General features: G+C 39.9%; 1 protein-coding gene across 2 annotated transcripts; it reads right to left on the bottom strand.

The window, feature by feature from the left end:
* Window positions 1-1,006: 1,006 nt before the first annotated feature.
* Window positions 1,007-20,093, bottom strand: RBM45 (RNA binding motif protein 45). 2 transcript variants are annotated; one of them, XM_055121005.1, is made up of 10 exons: window positions 19,678-20,093; window positions 14,816-14,938; window positions 13,919-14,045; window positions 11,778-11,900; window positions 10,809-10,988; window positions 8,366-8,495; window positions 8,078-8,162; window positions 7,704-7,867; window positions 5,107-5,307; window positions 1,007-1,052 (listed from the first exon to the last, which is right to left on the bottom strand). In XM_055121005.1, the coding sequence occupies exons 1-9, from the start codon at window positions 19,984-19,986 to the stop codon at window positions 5,115-5,117; spliced, it is 1,434 nt and encodes a 477-aa protein (XP_054976980.1). In that variant the 5' UTR covers window positions 19,987-20,093; the 3' UTR covers window positions 1,007-1,052; window positions 5,107-5,114. The 2 variants fall into 2 exon arrangements, with proteins under 2 accessions (XP_054976980.1, XP_054976981.1); XM_055121006.1 differs by having other exon boundaries at window positions 1,007-1,038.
* Window positions 20,094-21,199: the final 1,106 nt, after the last annotated feature.

The raw sequence follows: 21,199 nt of genomic DNA, 5'->3' as shown, positions 1-21,199 counted from the left end.
AAGTTCTTGACTTACATATACCGTTTTTTGATCATCCAGTTTAAGAGCTGATTATAAATTTCCTTGTATTTTTTTGAAATGCTGCTTTATTTCTAACTTTTATTATGTAAAATATCTACTACCCACCCCACAAGCTACTGGCATTTATTTAAACTTATTACTTACACTACCTTAAACATTTTATTAACACTCTTCTATGATCATAGCAGGTCATGACAAACTTAGCAACAAATTCTGGTATAACTATAAAAATACCACATACAAGTATTTCTAATGACAGGACTTTTAGCTCTAGTCTTTTCAGTTAGTTTAAGAAGACAATCTGCATGTGTAGAATGAATGGCAATCCTAATTATTTTACTGAACTTAAGATGTAACTAATTGAAAGAAAGAAGCACTTTTATTCTATATTCCATCATGGAAATAGTTAATTACATGAAGGCACAACATCACTATATTTCCAATTTCAGAAGCTTAAAAATGTGAAAAAAAAAGTACATTTTAAATCAGCGAAATGTCTTTAAGTCAAATTCTGAACACTTAAATTTTCACTCTCATCTTTCACATAAATAAGGCATGATTTAGTTAAACAAAGAAAACTTTATTTCTGCTACACGTACAACACATTCATCGTTCTAAGGAAACAACTACTATATAAGTGTTCGCATTAATGTGTGGATTTAAAAATACAAGTCCAACAATCCCTGCTCCCCGGACAGAACAATGCTGTGCAGAGACTATCAGGTATAAGGGGAAAAGCTGTCAACTGTCCACAGGGAATGCGTCCAGTCACATTTTCAGTCAGTCAGCTGAGGGTTATGTCATTATTTAGTCTTTGTTCTGTAGAAAGAACACAACACAAGTATGAAAATCATCACCTGAAAGGAAACAGCTACCGTATATAGTATTCCTAAACTGTTATGATTCGCTCCTTTACTTGAATATAATCACTGCTATCTGCTTATTTAAGTCATGGGTACCCCCAAACAAACAAAACCAAACTTACTCAGAAGGATGATGCAAGCTGGTACTGAATTTCTGGAGGAAAAATGCTGTGAATTAATAAAGAAATCAGGGTGCTTTGAAATGCTAAGGTTTCTATTTTCCCCAGAAAGAGAAATCACTCTGTACACATACCAGACCCATTTTAAAAGAGAACCCAACTACTTTCAGAGTTATATTCTTACTGTTCCTGACCAGCTGTGCTCAGTCAGGAATTACTCCTGGCTCTGCACTCAGGAGTTATTCCTGCAGCACGAGGGGGACCATACAAGGTGACCAGGATCACACCCAGGCTGGCTATGTGCAAGGCAAGCACCCTCCCCACTGTACTATGTCTCCAGTCCCTCCAAGTTATATTCATACACCATTTCTTCTATTTTCTAGGTGGGAGGTCATTTAAATCTAGGCTCACTGCTCAGAGATGAAAGACGCTATCCCTCTTAAGTTGTATTTGTAGTCCATGGTGGGAGGGGGCGAACAACTCTTATTTTAAATATTCTAATATTCAGGGTTAGAGAGATGGTACAGTGGGTTGGGTGCTTGCCTTGCATATGGCAGACCTGGGTTAGATCCTGGGCATTTCATATGATCCCCTGAGCTCGCCAGGAGTGATTAGTCAGGAGTAACCCTTGAGCACTGCCAGGTGTGGCCCAAAATAAATATTCTAATATTTTAATATTATTCATGTATAAAAAACATTTTAACTACAAATTATTTACATTAATTTTTTAAGTTTTTATAATCAAATACAAAAGTGCACCCCCTGCCCCCAAAATGTAATTACTAAAATTGTGTAAAATTTAGGAAAATTTTTATACTACTTTAAAACTTTCAAATAAGAGGTGCCAATAGCACAGCGAGTAGGGGTCAACATGGCTTTGATCCCCTATGCCCTATAGGGTCCTCTGAACCTGCTAGGAATGATCCCTGAGCACAACACCAGGATTAAGCCCTGAGCACTGCTGGGTATGGTCCCAAAAGCAGAAACAACAACAAAAACCCAACAACTTTTAAATAAGAGAATAAGTTGATTTCATGTGTGAGCAAAGGAGGAGACTCTCATAGAGACCATGACATAGAAACCAGTAACAAAATAAAAATTCATAAAAAACAAAAACTCCATGCAAGAACTAGAGCACATTCTAAATAAATATGACTAATCATATCCTAATACATCTTCTTTTTCTTTTTTCTTTTTTCTTTTTTTTTTTTTTGCTATTTTTGGGGTCACACGCAGCAATACTCACGCGTTACTCCCAGCTCTGGACTCAGGAATTACCCCTGCTGGTGCTTGGGGGACCATACGGGATGCTGGGGATTGAACCCAGGTCAGCCGTGTGCAAGGCAAACGCCCTACCTGCTGTTCTAGAACTCTGGCTCCACCTAATACCATTTTCAACTAATCAGATCCTACATTATCTGTGCCCTCCATACAAGGAGTTTAATAATAAGAAAAAGATTTACATTTTACTATTAGTGATGCTGAAGAACAAACATTTCTTCGCATGCAGGGAACTAGATAAATGTTCATCACTCTTATGGAGGAAAATGTGATTATTACACACTGATTCTTTTTCCACCTCGTATCAGTGTTAGAAGCCGTGGCCTAGCATGTACAGGGCGAGTGCTCTACCACTGCGCTCCTGGCCTCAAATGTTGTACATACAATAAGGCTTCATTTGCACGAGGTAGTTTTTGCATTACTTTTATTTTCTGATCATCGAAGTGATACCATACTTCATAGGTTCCACTCACTCTAAGAGCTGTAGCTCAAAATGCCAAACTTTTGAAAAAAAATCTTGTAAGAAATTTTCTGACCCAGGACTGGAGAAAGAGTACAGCGAGCAGAGTGTTTGCTTTGCATGTGACTAACCTGGATCTGATCCCCAGCATACATTCCCCTGAGCACTGTCAGAAGTAATTCCTGAGTGCAGAGCCAGGAGAAACCCCTGAGCATTGCCAGGTGTGACCCCTCAGAAGTGAAAAGAAAACCGCTTTCAAGCCAGTAACTTGAAATCAACTTCAAGAAAACTGCTAACTGTTCTCATTGGAACTTGGGTCTCTGATACAGATGGAAAGAGAGAAAATTCTCACTTCCTTGAAACTCAGCATTCATTTACAGAAGAAAAAAGTGAAAAAGTTAAACATATCTAAATTTTAAAATTTCTAACATTTTAAAGACAGCTTCCCCCAAATATGGATGAATTGACTGTCCTAAAATAAAGAAATTTAAGTTTTATATTTCTGAAAATAAAAGAAATCAAAAGGATGTATGTATCATTAAAATAGACAAGAATTCTTGGCATATTTTCAGTTTTTTAAAAGCTACACCTGCACATGAGAACACATTTTTTTTTTCTTTCTTGAGCAGAAAGGGTTTGGGGCTACACCTGGCAATCCTCAGGATTTACTTCTTGCTGTGCTCAGGGGCCACTCCTGGTGGTGCTTGGAGGAACCTTATGTGATGGCAGGACTGAACTGGGGTCAGCTGAATAAAAAGAAATGATTTAACCCCTATACTATTCCTTTGGTCCTAGAGAACACTTTCTGAATATGCAATTTTAACATATAAATTTAAAACATAAGTATACAAAATCCAACACTGAGGTTCAAAGGTCAAAAAAGATGTACTATTTGATAATGCATTTTATTAGAGATATTAATGTATCTCTTTACAGATAATTTTTCCTTTGCTTTTTTTTGGGGGGTCACACCTGGTGATGCATAGGGGTTACTCTGGCTCTGCACTCAGGAATTACCCCTGGTGGTGCTCAGGGGACCATATGGGATGCTGGGAATCGAACCCGGGTTGGCCGAGTGCAAGGCAAATGCCCTACCCGCTGTGCTATCATTCCAGCCCCCTATACAGAATTTTTTAAATTAGTTCAATATATTATTACATTATCATCATTGCCATTATTTCATTTCTGGGCCACAGCTGGCAGTGTCTGGGGTTTGCTCCTGGCTCTGTGTTCAGGGGACTGTAAATGGCGGCTGGAAATTAAGCTGGGGCCTGACTGTGTGCAAAGTATGCAATTGCCTTAGCCCCTATGCTATCTATCTCTCCAGCCCAAATTACCTCCTCAATTTAGATCTCAAAACATTCATTCAAGTCAGAAAAAATTTTAGGACCTTAAAGTTTAAATAAGCATGTAGTAAAATGTCTACATTTTAATGTCTTTAAAAAGATGTTTTAATATTGGGGGCTGGAGAGACAGCAAGCAGGGCATTTGCCTTGCATGCTGCCAACCCAGGTTCAATCCCCAGCATCCCACACAGTTCCCATGTACCACCAAGTATAATTCCCGAGTGCAGTCAGGAGTAATCCCTGAGTACCACCAGTTGTGGTCGAAAACCAAAGAATAAAATCCAAAGTTTTAATGTATTATAGACATTCACATTCCAAAGAGTCGTTTTTCAAATTGAAATCTGACTGTATTTTATAAAAGGGCAAAATTAATTTTGATGAGCACTAATGAATGCTCATTTTAAAAAAAGCCAAAAATATTCAAGTTTAAGAAATATACTACAGAATTGGGGCCGAACTGATAATATAGCAAGTAGGATGTTTGCCTGATGCACGGCCAACCCAGGTTCAATCCCTGGCATCCTACATTGTCCCCCTGTGCATCACCAGGATTAATTCCTGAGTGCAGAGCCAGAAGTTAACCCTGAGTTGCTGAGTGACTCAAAACACAAAACAAAACACATTTTGCATGTAAGACCCTAAGCTCTCTACACAGCACTGGAAAAAAACATAAAAAGAAATAAGGGCTGAGTGAGAAGATGGCTCAAAGAGCTTCAGGGTGTGCTGAGAATGTGGGAGCCACCTGAACCCAGCAAAGCACAGTCTGTTGAGCAGTGTGGCAGGAGTGACACCCAGGCACCTGAGAACAGCAGAATATAGGTGCCATCTCCAACACCCCCATCTCCCCCACCCCCACAAACATATGCAAGTTAATAAGTCTATCAGTGGAGTTTTAAGCCCACAGAGGTTTTCACTGACTTCTAAATACTTAAAAAAAATTTTTTTCCCCTATTTAAACTACTCCGTGCTATTCCATGTGCCAGTGGGTTCTAAAATTCAGATTATGAAGTGCTTACCTCAACAATCAGTAAGTTCTTTGTCGTTTGTTAGATTCTTCTCTTGGGGAATCTGCCAGCATAACTTTCAGCCTGACTCCATTCAGGATCTTGCCATGTAACGTGCTAATGGCATCATTAGCACTTAGTCTATCTGCATATTTGGCATACCCCACATTTTTTCCTGACACAAGGTAAACTTCGATCAGGTTACCAAAGCGACTGAAACAAAATAAAAAAATGAACTGAAATGGATAAATACAGATTCTCCAGAAGAATGAGGCCCATCCCTCTCCCCAAATCTTGTCTGCCACACACAGCAATCTTACCAATCTTACTGTTTTTGGTTTGGGTTTTTTTTGCATGCTACGGATCATTCAGAAGCCTCACACATATTCTTTTTAATGGTACCCAGGATTCCAGGCTATTTTTCCTTTCTCCCTAACATTTTCTTGAGGGTGTTTGGGCCACAACTGGCTTTGCTCAGGGATTACTTTTGGGTGGGGTTCAGACTATACGCAGTGTTGGGGATCAAAGCAAGATATGCTATGTGCAAGCCAAGTACTTTATCTGCTGTACTATGTTTTAAGCCCTTCTCCTTAATATTTATTTATTTTTGTAATACTGGGGATTTAAGACAAAGCTTCACAGCTGCAGGACATGTGCTCTCCAAATGAACTACAGCCTAAGCCCCCAATCTTACTTCTAAACATCTCTATCAGTTAATTTCTCTTCACTGTCACTTGGGTTTTTTCCTCATACAGACCATCTTTTCCTTAGACTACTGTAATAACCTCTTCATAAATTTCCAAACCTGTGGGATAGTCTCTCTATTCCATTCCTTAATCTGTCCTCTGATACTCCTTAAACAGAAATATAATCATTTTCTCATTAAAAATCCAGTTAGGGGGTTGGAACTCCACCGAAGGAATATGCATCATTCAAGTTTTAAATCTTTATTGCTTCTGGGATAAGGACAAACTTCCAAACAAACTTTATGGGGCCAGAGCAATAGTACAGCAAATAAAGCACCTGACTTGCACGTCACCATCTGGTTCAATCCTCTACACCCTATAGTGGTCTCCTGAGCACTGCCAGATATGGCCCAAAACCAAAACAACAAGAGAAAAACTAACTTTATGAGCACTTCCTCCCAAGGTCATTGTCCTCTACAGCACTTAATCTTCCCTCACAGTCTCTTAAAGCCCAAACTCTGAAGACCTTTTCCATAATTGCTCTGGCAGGAATAATCATCCATAGTCCCAGCTTTCTTCTCCAGCTAAATTATTATTTTGTTCGCAGGTTACCACTGTACCTTGCTTCTTTTACAAAGTCCTTTCTGTATTTTTTTCCCTTGGTTTTTGAGCCACACCTGCGGTGCTCAGATATTATCCCTTGCTCTGAAGTCAGGGACCTCACCTGGAGGGTTCTCGGGACTATGTGGGACTCGGATCACAGCTGGGTCAGCCCTGTGCAAGGCAAGAGCCTTACCCACTGTACAATTGTTTGACCAATCTCTGAATTTCTCAGATAGGTACCCACTGCTATGTTTTTCACAGCCCATGCATTCCATAGCACTTTTATAACACCATAGCACTAGATTGTAATTTCCTACTTACTTATCTGTTTCCTATGAGATCAGGTCTAGAAAAGGCAAGGCTACAATGTCTTGTTTACAGAATGTGCAATAAAGTCTCTAGCAGTGTCTCTCTGCCACAGAGAAGAGACTCAAGAAGCAAACTTAGTAATGAAATAAAGTCCAAACTCTTGACTTTCAAACTCAAGAAGCAAACTTAGTAATGAAATAAAGTCCAAACTCTTGACATTCTGAGCTCCTTAATAATTAATTTCCAATCTTTATAATTTACCAGCACTATTTAGGGCAAATGGGAAAAAATCAGAAAGCTGAGTTGTGTTAAAACAAACAAAAACAACTTTCTCATTTTATATTTGTTACTCTTCCTTAGAATCAAGTAATATTTAATCAATATAATTCTTAAAAGTCTTAAAAAGAACTGGCAAAATACAAGATGCTTAGCAAGCACTTTTTTTTTTTTTTTTGCAGGGATTATAGTGTGTGTGGTGGGGGGGAGACACACTCCTGGCAGTGCTCAGTGATTATTCCTGACTCTGAGCCCAGGAATCACTCCTGATAGGTTTGGGGGGTCTCTAAGGGGTATCTGAGATCGAACTCGGGATGACCACGTACAAGTAAAGTGCCCTGCCTAGTTTAGTGTCTACCCTCTCCTACCCTTAGTAAACACTTCTTAGTCGAACCTTAGCTATAAAGGAAAAAGACAACTAAATGGACTTCTAGAGTACAGATTTACGCATTTATCATCTATTAAGACACAAATTAACCGTGTTCATCCTGTATATGCAATTTTTCAAAACATTAATCTTTTAAAAAAAAGAAACAGGAAAATTTGAGACCCAGGGCATATGAATAACAAAGAAAAGGCTATCATCCTATGCTTTAAAACATGATATAAATAAGGGCATTTTAAAACCACAGACCAAATAATCTGGTACTACATAAAGTTTTAAGATTGCAAAGATTTTTAAATTATTGATTTAAATAAATTATAGTATGAAACTTTGTGAAATTGAAATCTTACCAGAAGATATCTTCTAATACATCTAAAGGTAAAGGATGAGGGTTAAACACGATAAAAAGTCTTTCCTTCACAGGAGTTTCAGGAGGGGCTTTCTTTTTGCATGATGGAAGTGCAACATCGGTCTGAATTTGAGGTAACTGTGATCCAGAACTTCCTCCAAATTGCTGTTGAAAAGTTACAGGTACAAAAATGAGAAAAAGAAAAGCTACATTCTGGAAATTCTAAATGAAGACCTATGGACTGATGTGATCAACGGCCCCTACACAATCTTTTACGACAGTTCTGAACTGTTGGTTACGTGAGTAACAAACACAGGGCCCATTTCCTTTCTACACTACCGAAATAGTGTGAAGGTTAAACTCTTATTCACTTACCAGAAATTGTTGCTGACTTGGGTTATTCCACACCATTGACGCGAGCTGTGCAGCTACCATCTGCGTTGCCATCTTTCTAAGGAGACTGGAGACAATAACTCACAATTTATAAAACATTAGACAACATTCAGTCTCTTAACAGTAACGTTGTTTTGTATGACTTTAACACATAAAAGAGGTTTTTTTTCTTTCTGTTTTTATTCTTTAAGTCATAATCATGAACACGAAGAACTAAGCACTGAACATTCCCCAGAGCTCAGCACTGAACATTCCTGAAACGGTACTTACTCTGTGGCATTACTCCCATCATCAATAAAGGAAACACCTATTCGATTTCCAGGCGGGTACTGAAATCCATGTAACTTGTATTTTGCATAAATAGCTGATGCTACATTAAAGTACTGAACCACTCCGTGACCTAAAACAAAGGAAAGAATATACAAGGATTACAAAGACAGTAGAGAGGTCATTGAAAGTCTGTTGTACTTCAAAAATGAAGCAATACTGATATATCATAGTATCACACAACTAATACAGAATAGAATGTGTCAGGAAAAAAAATCTCATACGTGTGTACAAAGGCTGTGTTTCTAGAAAATAAAATATAAGATTTTGGTAAAAATGTGAACACGGTATTTTAAATAAAATGGAATCATTACTTGAAGAACTGTTTAATGAATTTAATCTTAGGATACTGGCATTTATTTATTTATTTATTGCTTTTTGGGTCAGACCCAGTGATGCACATGGGTTACTCCTGGCTCATGCACTCAGGAGTTACTCCTGGCTGTGCTCGGGGGACCATATGGGATGCTGGGAATTGAACCTGGGTCGGCCATGAGGCAAATGCCCTCCCCGCTGTGCTATCACTCCCACCCCTGGCTTTTACTTATATATTTTTAAAACTTAATCTTTAGGCAATATCTGGCGATGCGCCGGGGGGGTTACTCCTGGCTCTGCACTCAAGAAATACTCCTGGTGGTGCTTGGGAAACCATATGGGATGCTGGGAATCAAACTCAGGTTGGCCACACACAGGGCAAATACCCCACTGTATTATCTCTCCAACCCCCTAGATTTCCTTTCAATAATTAAACATTTTTGTTTTGTCTTTGTGCCACACTGGGTGGTGGTCAGGGCTTACCTGGCTCTGAACTCAGGTATCATTAATGGTGAGGCTTGGGGAAACATATGAGGTGCTGGGGATCTAACCCAGGTTGGCCTAGTACAGGGGAAGCACCTCCCCACTGTACTATCTCTCTGGCTCCTAATTAAACATTTTTTTCTAGTGGCCACTCCCCAATGTACACAGAATCGAACTTAGGGTCCTGAACATGGCAAGGATGTGTTATACTTCTTGAGCTATCTCCTTTCCCCTTGACTTTTCTATTTTGATTCTTTAATTTGGGCGGTGGAGGAAGCCACACCCAGCTTTTTGCTCAAGGGACCAAGAGACACCAGGGATCAAAACCTGGGCCTCTTACACACAAAGCAGATGATTCAACCTTTGGTTTTTCTTATAAGGTAGATATAACCATTGTTTCTTAAACTTGAAATCTTTGAAATCTATTCTGAATTTTTTAAAAAAATCCCTATCACATTGAGTAAAAATAAAAGTGAGATGTGATACCTGAAAACAGTCATCTGGGTTAGCTGCAGTGGTAGAGAAAGGGATATTTATGAAAAACAAAGGTAGGGAACAGAGGGTCTCAAGATTAGAAGGTACACATTTAACATTCCTTTGAAGAGTTTTCTGCTATAAGGATAGATTTTGGTGGAGGGTGGTGTGTGTGTGTGTGTGTGTGTTTGTGTGTGTGTGTGTGTGTGAGAGAGAGAGAGAGAGAGAGAGAGAGAGAGAGAGAGAGAGAGAGAGAGAGAGAGAGAGAGAGAGAGAGAGAGAGAGAGAGAGAATTTTAGACCAGTGTCCTTCGATTCTCTGACTCCATCAGTTCTAACTCTTTAAAGCAAATCAACACCCCCCTTATACCTCTATCTGATGAGTGCTCATTACAGGTATTTCACATCTATTTCTTCTGATTCCTTTCTACCCCCAACATAGACATCATTAATCATCTCACTTTAAAACAAGGAAACAGGCTCAGAGGGGAGAAGCAGATTTGCATGGTGGCAGCTATGTGCCACCATGGCATCTGCAGCTGAGTCCAATGTAAATGGAAGATGAGTCCATTCCCATTATGCCACAATACTTCTAACTTAAAAAAACTTAAAAAAGTCAAAGAGCCAAAGAAATACAAAGACATTATGTTCACATTAGAGAATAGATCTAATCGATTAACAAGTTCAGATAGGTTTTAAGAATCTTACTGCTATTAAGAGTGGAAAGAGAGGTAGAGATGCTTGAAATGAAGGCAAGGAGTTTCATACTGAGGTATAAAGTTTATAAGTAAATAAGTTTAGGGATGAAGGGAAAGTTTTTAAATGGTTTTCTAATTTTGCTCAGCAGTAACCAAGAGTACAAACATTGAGTTATTTTTGTTGCAAAATCTGGATACAAAAAATGCTGAAGTTTGTGGGAGACAAAATATATTTTTTAAAAAGGCTATATAAGAACAGCATACCCAAGTATTAAGGTATCACTATAGTTACAAGTTTAAAATACAGAAAAAGGAAACAACTCACACAGAATCTGACACAGAAAGTGTATTAGAGAAAAGTAATTTTAGCAAAACACAGTATATTAAAAAATAATATCATAAAAAATAACAATTTACCATAATTTGAATAAGGATCTCGCTGAACTTCACAATATTCTAATCCTGGTACTATATCAAAAATGCTGAAAAGCTGTTCTTCAGTAAAAGGAACTCTTGATACAACTGACAAGCGTTTGGAAATAGCTTCCTGGCCCCTGTTGTCATTCTTGTCAAAACTTGAAAAATCAGATTGTTGTTCTTCAATAAAAAAAAAAGAATGAAACGTCAAAATCTTTAAATTTTTACACATTGCAAATTGGATTTAACATTTTAAGTGAAAGAAAATATTAACCATCATTTTACATTTACTGCATTAAACATAGGCACTACTGTTTGCTCTTAGTCATTAGCAGGAAATCCATGAAAATAAAATAGACACCTTTCTACATTCCCCTGCTTTCAACACAGAAATATAAGCAGAAATGTACAGTATAACTTCATAGGAATGTATTTAGGATGCAAAACTATAAAATATGCAAGCAATTTATCTAAAAGTAAGTTTATATCAAGTAACACTAACAGGCTATGCTTTCACCACAAATTCTTCTCTAACTTCTACTTTTGTCATTCTTCTCTTTGCTTTAGCCCTAATTTTGAAACAATAGTTTAGGAGTAAAATTTTAGGACTCGTTCGCCCTAAAACTGCCTACTTGTAAGTGTCTACTTAAAATGCCTTATAGTTTTTGATCAGTTGCAGAGGCAGAAGTTCACCTCCAAGTGTAGTAGTGGCACCCAGTTTCATTTTAGAGAAATTCAACCAGAAGTTAAATATTAAGTGTTACTATTATAGGCAAATAGGCAAATATTAAGTGGTAAACATCAAGAACACGAGTACAAACCAACTTGAAAAAAAAACCCCAAAAAACCAAACCCCACAACATTAGACTTTTATTCACTGAAACTTACTACTAGTAAAAGTATATTTTTATAAACTCAAATCAGATAGTATATATGACTTGTACTACTAAAATAAGATAACTAACTTACCAAATGGAAACATATTGATTCTAGGTTCATGACCCAAAGTCTCCTGCCGCATACTACTATAATAATCCTGTTCTGAGGATTCAGATGCTTTGTTTTTAGGTTCAGCCAAGATTGCCCTAAAACCTGAAAAAAGAGAATCTATTAATAAATTTCAAGCTTCGTAGAAAATAGAATATAACTGTAAATATACTTGTTAGTACTTGGCAGTTTTATAAAATAAGACAAAACCCACACAATGGCTATCTTCACCAGTTTGACTTTTTTGCTTTGTTAAAAGATTGCGGAGAGCAAACAGAAACAGCAAGATTCCACATTCTAGATGAGTATGGACATAAAGGATCAGCAATTCATCTCTCTCTTCCAAACTTCCCACTATACACAACACGGTCATTCATTCTCTCAGATCCCTCAACATAAAATCCTCTAAGTGCTTTCACATTCATACTTTCATCAGGATTTATCCTTTTAAGAAACTTATGATCTTCTATTCTAGCTATCCTGTCATGGCATCAAATTTAGATTCTCATCTCTTAATTATAACCCTTCAATCCTTTGCCTCTGGATCAGATTTTTTTTTTCTTTTTGGGACACTCAGGAATTACTCCTGGAAATGCTCAGGGGACCATATGGGATGCTGGGGATTGAACCCGGGTGGGCCTCGTGCAAGGCAAACGCCCTACCCGCTGTGCTATCACTCCAGCCCTCTGGATCAGATTTTTAAAAAAGGTTAAAGGATTGATTAGCTGCAAAAGCTAAAACAGGTGCCACAATGCCCCTCAAACTTCTAATAAAATGCTTATGCACAAAAACAAACACATATTTTTTAAAATTTATTTATTTTTACAATGATTCATTGCAGGCCTTTAATATTCCAACACCAATCCTACCACCATTACACTTTCCTTAATATTTCAACGCAGAAAGTCAAAAGGTTTCAACGTGTTATTAGATGTTCCAAAAACTTGTGCATGTGAACTCCCTGAAAATCTATCCTTGATCATGTGGTCAGATAAATTGTCTGAAAATAGTGTATTATTCTTCTTTTAAAGGGGAAGATAAAAAAAATAAATTAAAAGGAGAATGAACATGAAGTAGACTTATATTCTTAATAACCTGCCACATATAATCCAATGGGCTGGAGCGATAGCACAGCGGTTGGGTATTTGCCTTTCACTCGGGCGACCCGAGTTGGATTCTTCTGCCCCTCTCGGAGAGCCCGGCAAACTACCCGTGCGTATTGGATATGCCAAAAACAGTAACAATAAGTCTCTCAATGAGAGACGTTACTGGTGCCCACTCAAACAAATCGAAGAGCAACGGGATGACAGTAATACAGTAATATAGTCCAACGTTATCTAGTTTTATCTTGAAATTTTCAATTAAAAAGTATTCATATTTATACATTTATATAAATGTATAAATTAAAATGTATATGTGAATGTATTTATATATCTATGTACGTGTGTATATGTGTACGTGTGTATATATATGTATATATATATATATATGGGCCAGTAATATTTGCCTATAATAGTAACACTTAATATTGAACTTCTGGTTGAATTTCTCTAAAATGAAACAGTTGGTAACATATACCGTGTGTACACATACATTATATATATATATATATATGCATGCATGTGTATGTATACACATATATAATATATATGTGTATATATGTATATACACATATGAGCAGGAGTGACAGTAAGGTTGCTAGTTCACTTGTCTTGCATATGGTTGACCCTGGTTTGATCCCTGCATCCCATATGGTCCCCTGACCTGCAGCAGAAATGATCACTAAGACCAGAGTCAGGAGTATATCCCGAACACTGCCACAAGTGGCCCAAAAACGAAACAAAAAAATCCAGTATCTGTGGAAATAATAAGCAAAATATAGGAGCAGCATGTTTATTAAGTCATGTAGTTGCTCATATTTCCCTTCAATGCATTGTCTCATTAAAAAAGATTAATAAAGTCCTCCATATAATTTTCAGCCTAGGATTATATCTATTTAAAATTCCCATTACTAAGATTAAATTAACAGGCATGGCTATTAGCAATATTCAATTATAGATTGTTATTCAGAATAGTTCTAATGTTTAGACATCTTTAAGAATATTAAATAAACACCTCCTTACTTCGATCACAGTTTTCTATTGCTTGGGCAGCTTGCGATGGTTTTAAATACCGAACATAACCCAAACCTTTACTTTCTCCAGTGACTTTATTCTTAATAATGCTGCAATACTCAATGTCTCCATAAACCTAAGAGTTAAAAATTAGGTAGAATTAATAATTAAACATATTTAAAAACAAACTAATTTTATTTGCATCCCTTGCTTATTAAAAAGAAATTAGAATTTACAGAGATCTTTAATGAAATAAAAGGTACAAACTAGTAAGACACTAAGAACAATAGTAACAATGACATAATAACAATCAAAATAATAATTCTGAGTATTTGCTCTATATATATTAGCTCATAACAATCTTTCAAGAATACACATTTAGACATACATATGAATATATGTCTTATAGCTTATTTATAGACAGGAAGCAAGCTCTTTAAAACAATCAAGTAATTTGCTTTAGCTAGGACTATAATAAATGCTACTATAATAATATAGTTCACACACGTGGACTTGCTTTTGCCTTCCTTACTGCTGATGTAAGACATGATAGAGAAGAGTGATAAGTCAGTGTTCAAAATTTAAAAAATAAGAGCAGGTTCTGAATTCAATAACTTGAATTTAAACCTTGGCTCCATCACCTATGACTATGTGGTTTTACGAAACAGAGCTTTACACTTCATTTTTCTGAATTCGTTTTTTCATTATGAATTCTGAGAGGAAAAATGCCGTGATTAGTATTTTCCAGTTTTTATATATTAGCTTTAAAGATTAGCTTTTAAGGGTTTAATGTTTAAGTCTACATTGAAATAGATGACTTGCCTTTTCAGTTTCAGTAGCCATATCACCAATTGAGGATGATAAAGTAATTAACACAGATGACGTCAGATTAGAAAAAATAAGTACCTTGAACTTTTCCCGTAGATCTTCTTCTGTATAGGACTTTGGTATCATAACAAAGATTCTTGTTAGTTCTTCATCTTCAACATCTCGATGACTTCCTGATGATCTGGACTGTGCAATAAAAACCTAAGGAAACAACACCCCAAGATAATGGAAAAATAAGTGAAAAGGAAACCAAATGTTTTTCTATTTCTTAATTATGCTTACTTGATCACAGAATAAGATGCATGGGAGGTTAAATGCAGTGGAAGAGTCTTATTAAGAAAATTTAGTCTTCTTGACTGCCATTACTTGTTTATAGAATAAAAAGATATTATAAATGCCAACCTATGAACCGTACTGCATCCATATATAGTTATACTTTTGTTATTTGCTTATAAGAACAACTGCACTGAGAATGTATATGCTGCAGTTTGGTAGTGTTCAATCACTGTAAATGTCATCCCATTGCTCATCGATTTGCTCAAGCAGGCACCAGTAACATCTCCATTGTGAGACTTGTTTGTTACTGTTTTTTGGCATGTTGAATACGTCACGGGTAGCTTGCCAGGCTCTGCTGTGCGGGCGAGATACCCTTGGTACCTTGCTGGGCTTTCTGAGAGGGGCGGGGGAATTGAACCTGGGTTGGCCTCATGCAAGGCAAACGCCCTCCCGCTGTGCTATTGCTCCAGCCCAGTGTTCAATAAATGTCAATTATATAGTTGATTAATATTATTAAAATGGTCTATCTTACTGATTTTATTTGGTCTATCAGGTTAAGAGCAGACTATACAAATCTATGGATTTATCTTTCTATTAGTTTTATCAGTAAGACTGCAAAATATTTGGGATTGTTCTAAAGTTCTAGTATTTTGGTTTTTATGAAATCACCCTCTATCTCTGCTAATACGTCTCACAGTGTGCATTACACCTGGAATGTAACTCAGAAGGCTGGACTACATGCTTTGGAACTGGGACCTCAGGTTTAATATAGGGCACCATGTGGTTTCCTACAATGTGCTGGGAACAGCCCCTGGGCATTGCTCAGAAGGCCCCCACAGCAAATTCTACCTCTTGTATTCATTACCAATCATTTATTTTTTAATTTTCAATCATCTTGTATCTTGTATTTTCAAACATCGATTTTATCTTTTACTTAAGCTGTGTCGCTAGCAAACACCATTTGCTTGCAAATACCATTGGGTTAGTTTTCTTTAAAATAATTGTCTTAATACCTGCCATTTAATTGAAGGGTTTAATCCATTTATAGATGGATTAATAGATGGATTAATTTATAGATGGTTTAATCCATTTATGTTTAATGCCATTATTCTTAGTTTCTAGTCCAGTTTTAGTCTTGTTTTTGTTTGCTTTTCCTTTATGAACCACACCCAGTGGTGCTCAGGGACTATTTCTGTTTCTGGGCTCAGGACTGATTGTTCACAGTGCTCAGGTGACCATATGTTCTGCTGATTTGAAATGGGTTCTGGAGGATGCAAGGCAAGGGCCTTCCCTTCTATGCTATCTTTCTGGTCTTAGGATATACTTGTATTTTAAATAGCTTTCTTTTTGATCTATCTATCTATCTATCTATCTATCTATCTATCTATCTATCTATCTGTAACACTGTATCACTGTCATCCCCTTGTTCATTGATTTGCTTGAGTGGGCACCAGTAACGTCTCCATTGTGAGACTCATTACTGTTTTTGGCATATTGGATATGCCACGGGTAGCTTGCCAGGCTCTGCTGTATGGGCAAGATATTCTCGGTGGCTTGCTGGGCTCTTCGAGAGGGGCAGAGGAATCAAACTCGGGTCATATATGTATATATATATATATATATATATATATATATATATATTTGCTTTTTGGGTCATACTCAGCGATGCTCAGGGGTTACTCCTGGCTCTGCATCAGGAACTACCCCTGGCGGTGCTCGGGGGACCACATGGGATGCTGGGAATCAAACCCGGGTCGCCTCATGCAAGGCAAACACCCTAACCGCTGTGCTATTGATCCAGCCCTATTATTTTTTTTAAAGAGGTAACAAGAGACACAAATGTGATTCAGTGGTACAGCATATGATACCTTGCAAGTATGAAGCTCTAGATTTAACCCTCAGAACCACAAAAGAGGAAAGCAATCAAAAAGATTTGATCATATTCTGGGTTATCTCAGTATGATCCAAATGATCTGTGTGCGCAAGAAATGCACAGGATGGTTTTAGACTTATATTTTTTTTTCTAGTAGTGGCAATTTAGTTTTTTTGAAATATCATTTGTAACATCAGATTACTTGGAATTTAATTCCTTTTAAAGTACCACTTTAATATGCAAAGCTGCTTTGGTTTTATAGTATTCCAGAGAAATGTTAATAATCTCTAACTAGGATAGGGATTTGTTTATAGAAACCTACAGAATTATAGGACAGGAAGAAAACAAAATCCAAAGTCATGGGATTTCAGAAACACTTGTATGCTTCTTTGGAAACAGCTATAACAGAGGTGTGGGGCACTGATCATAAGATATAGAGATGCACCCATGAACCTACTTCCAATCTCAGTAAAGCTATACTACATGTCCACTGGACACCAAGCACCATACGAAGTATTAGTGTGGAGTCATGCAAAAATGGCCTCTTAGAAAGTCAGTCTTATGGGTCAGTAATGAATGACTACCAGAAAATACAAATGGGGAAAATGGTGAACTTTTAAATATTTGGGAAGATACTTAAACAAGACTTAAAATTATATCTAAATTTTAGAAGACTGCAATGCTATGCATTTCTGATAAAGGTGGTAGCACCCAAGCAAAATAGATTTTATAATAATTAACCACTGATTGGATTTTCTTAAGCTTTCTATGATCACAGAATACGAAGCATTCCTGTAAAACTGAAATAGTTTCCACTCCTATTTTGGAGGTTCATGGATTTCCTTAGGTCACAGAATGACCAGAATGACAATTACTTTCACTAAGGTCATCTAAGGTCATCTTTTCTGGCTCTAGGTCTGAGGCTCTCATATTCTTACTTGCTCTCATTTTCTTATGGATCCTGTAAAACTTTACAAAAGCCAAGTTAATGGGGCAAAGAAAAACAACAACAAAAATCCTGAAGCAGAATCAACTGAAAATATTGGAGGTGTGAGGTGGGGGTGAGGGGGCCATGGGGGCGGAGGGACGGTCCTCTATTCCAGCAGGACAGACCCAGTGGCAGAAGCTGAAGAAGCTAGGCCATCTGCCTGAGTGCTACAGTGAAACTACTGTAAATAAAAGCATGAAGAACAACTAAAAACCTCAAGTATTTTTGGAAATATTCAAATTCTCTTTGGAGGCCACATGTAGTGGTCAGATTTTTGGTTTGTTTTACTGAAATGTAATCAAGGAAAGAGGGTCTATAAGACTTGAAACTGGGGTACTTGGGGGAGATTGCCTCCAAAGACAGGTGGTTAGACTCAAAGCAGAAAATCCCTCTCCTGCTATCAGAACTGAAAAGATATCAAAATCATCAAGTCAGTGCAAGAATCAGTAAACTCCGGCTTGCTTTTCCAACAGTCCATGATTTTAGGAATTGTTTCTCGATTATTGAAAGGTTATTACAAGCGAGAAATGGGTGAGAAAGACTACATTTGACTTCTCTGGCCCTTTCCAGAAAGTCTGCTAACTCCTGGTGGAATCTAAACTCTGTCTTTAGAATTCATTGTTCACGAGGTGCGCCCCCACCAGAGAGAGCTGGGGGTGTGGGGGGTGTGGAGAAGAGGGGCTGAGTACTGTCTACTGGACTAGGTCCGGCAGAGTCCCCGGCTGTGTCCTGAGTACTGTATGCTGTGTCCTTGGAATTCAGATGGCTGAAGATGAGCTCCTCCCGCCCTGGGGGTGGAAATAGAAGGGTTGTGTACTGTCCACTATTCTGGGTTTGGCAGAGCCCCGGGTTCCTTCTTATTCCTGGACAGAGGTACCACGATGTCCAGAGAGTGACATAGCAGCATTTTACTGAAAGATCCTAATATCATTCATTCTCAAGCTGGGAGGCAGTGCCGGGCGGCAGGTAAAGAGAACGTTGCACAACGGCGCGACCGAGTCTGCATATCCACGGCCTTCTTTCCGCAGGATCGCGGGGAGGGTTCGGCTCTGAGCTGAAGAGGAATCGAGTTCCGAGCAAGTCAGGAAGGCTCCCTCAGCTCCCACGGGCTAAGCAGGGGGCAGGAAAGAAGGCGGGGGAGAGGGGACCGCGGGGTGGTAATGACACTTGCTAGGTGCCAGACGCGTGCATGTGCACTGACCAAGTCAGCAGCACCCGCTGCCTTCCTGCTGCGCGGGCCACGACCCCTTTTGCAAAGACAAGGCCGGGCTCCCGGGCGGCTCGCTCCGCTCCGCTTTCCGAGAAAAGGCGGCGCCCGCGTGCAACGCGTGCAACGCGGGCACCGCCCCCCCCGCCCCCCACTCCGTCCCAGGCCCTCCCCAGCCGGGGCTTCAGCAAAGCGCTCTCCAAAAGTGTCCCCACGACCCGGGAGGGACCGGTGGATGACGCTATCGCGGCGGTTTGCGGGGCTCGCGCGGCAAAGCATCGTTCCATCAAGCGAAACCTCCATCCCCAGCCCATCGCGCTCCTGAGCCCGGCGCGGCGCGCGCCAGCCGCACCCCGTCATTCGGGGATTCGGGACACACGGCAGGCAAGGCCTCGCGGCTCGCGCCGGGGGTCAGCGTCCTCCGGAGTCCCTCCACCCTCGCCCCTCCACCCCAGCATCGCTCCGTCCTGCCTAACGCCGCCGCCGCGGCCGAGCTCCCGGGAGCGGCGTCGTTCCGTCCGCACAGCCGCCCCCCCCCGCCCCCCCGCCTCTCACACACACACACACACCCCTTCCCCATCCCCCGGCCCGGGCACCTTGATGGGTTTGGTGTCGTTGGGGCTGAGGCACTGGCCGTGCATCTCCTCCATGGCCCGGCAGGCCTGCGAGCTGCGCGCGAACTTGACGAAGGCGATGCCCTTGGACTCCTTGGTGTGCTTGTCCCGCACCACCCAGATGTCCTGGATCTCGCCGAAGGGGGAGAAGCGCTCCCGCAGCACCGACTCGGGCGTGTACTTGCTGATCACCAAGAAGATGCGGCTGTTGGGCGGCTCGTCCAGGCTGTCCACGCCCGGGCGGAAACCGCCGCCGCCGCCGGCGCTCGCACAGCTGCTCGCCTCGTCCATGCTGCCTCCGCCGGGCGCCCGGGCCCGTGCCGCCCCCCCGGGCCTCCCCGCGACCGCCGCGCCAGCCTCCCGCCGCCGCTCGCAGAAGCCGTTGCCAGGCCGCCGCTCCGCTTCCGGAAGGCGGAAGAGTGAGGCGCCGGCGTCGTCCGGCAGCCCGGGAAAGCCGGCTTCTGGGCGAGCGGCCTACAGCGCCTCCTAGCGGCTTGGGGGAGCCCGACCCAGCCGAGGGCTCCCGGCCGGGCCCGTCGGGGGCGCACTGAGCTCGGGTGCAGTAGTAAACCGAGGGGAAAGAGATGCAAATGAGCGCCCAAACCGGAAACCATCCCCCTCCAGTTCCCACAAGCATCCTCGGGATTTGAGGGCTGGAAAGGTGGACCGCTCGGTGGAGGAGAGGGAAAAGAGTTAAGATGTAAGAGTGTGAAATAACAAGAAGTGAAGTGGGAAATGCATCCTAACTTCTGAAGTTCTTGTTGAATGGCTTTAGTGGAAAGGTCAGCAGAAAATTAGCTGAAATCTAGAAACCAAGTCTGAGTTCAGCAGTCACATTGGAGTCCAGGAATAGGAATGAATCAGAAAATGGTCCAGTAGTTGAACTCCTTGAATTGCCTACACAAGAGGTGGGAAGCTATGAATACAAACACAGTAATATTGTTTACTGTATGCCAGATACAGTTCAGGCATACATCAAGCACCTAGATTATCTGATGGGGCCCCAGAAGGATAGGGTCTTTGGAACTTTCTATTTTCTAGTGAGGAAATCTTCTAGGTAGATACATATTGCAAGGTAGTGTCAGATCATTACTCTTTTGCCACTCACTGATTTATATGAACTTGGACAAGTTATATCATATTTCCAACTTCAGTTTCTTTAAGTGTAAAGGAGAAATAATATCACCTACTAAGTAGGGTGTTGTCAGACAATTCATCCATTCATTTTAAGCAATGTTTTGTCTATTATGTTCTCAAGCGATGCAAGGTTTACAAATGATCACTGCTGCTTATGAAATCAATGTTTTGGCTTTTATAGTAGATGATATGAGCTAATTTATACAGAACCAATAACTTAGGCAATACATGAGATCAGGTGTACAATGACACAATAGAGATTTATTTTCTTACTCCCTCTGGATACGGTGTTCATTTTCTCCATTCTTTATGTTATATAATTTTGTGGAAAGGCGACTCGGACCGGGTCAGGGATTCTGGATTCTCT

Source organism: Sorex araneus, chromosome X (genome assembly GCF_027595985.1).
Source record: "Sorex araneus isolate mSorAra2 chromosome X, mSorAra2.pri, whole genome shotgun sequence".
Lineage (NCBI taxonomy): Eukaryota > Metazoa > Chordata > Mammalia > Eulipotyphla > Soricidae > Sorex > Sorex araneus.
Note: the sequence above shows the minus strand (reverse complement) of the source record. Positions and strands in the feature narration are given on the sequence as shown.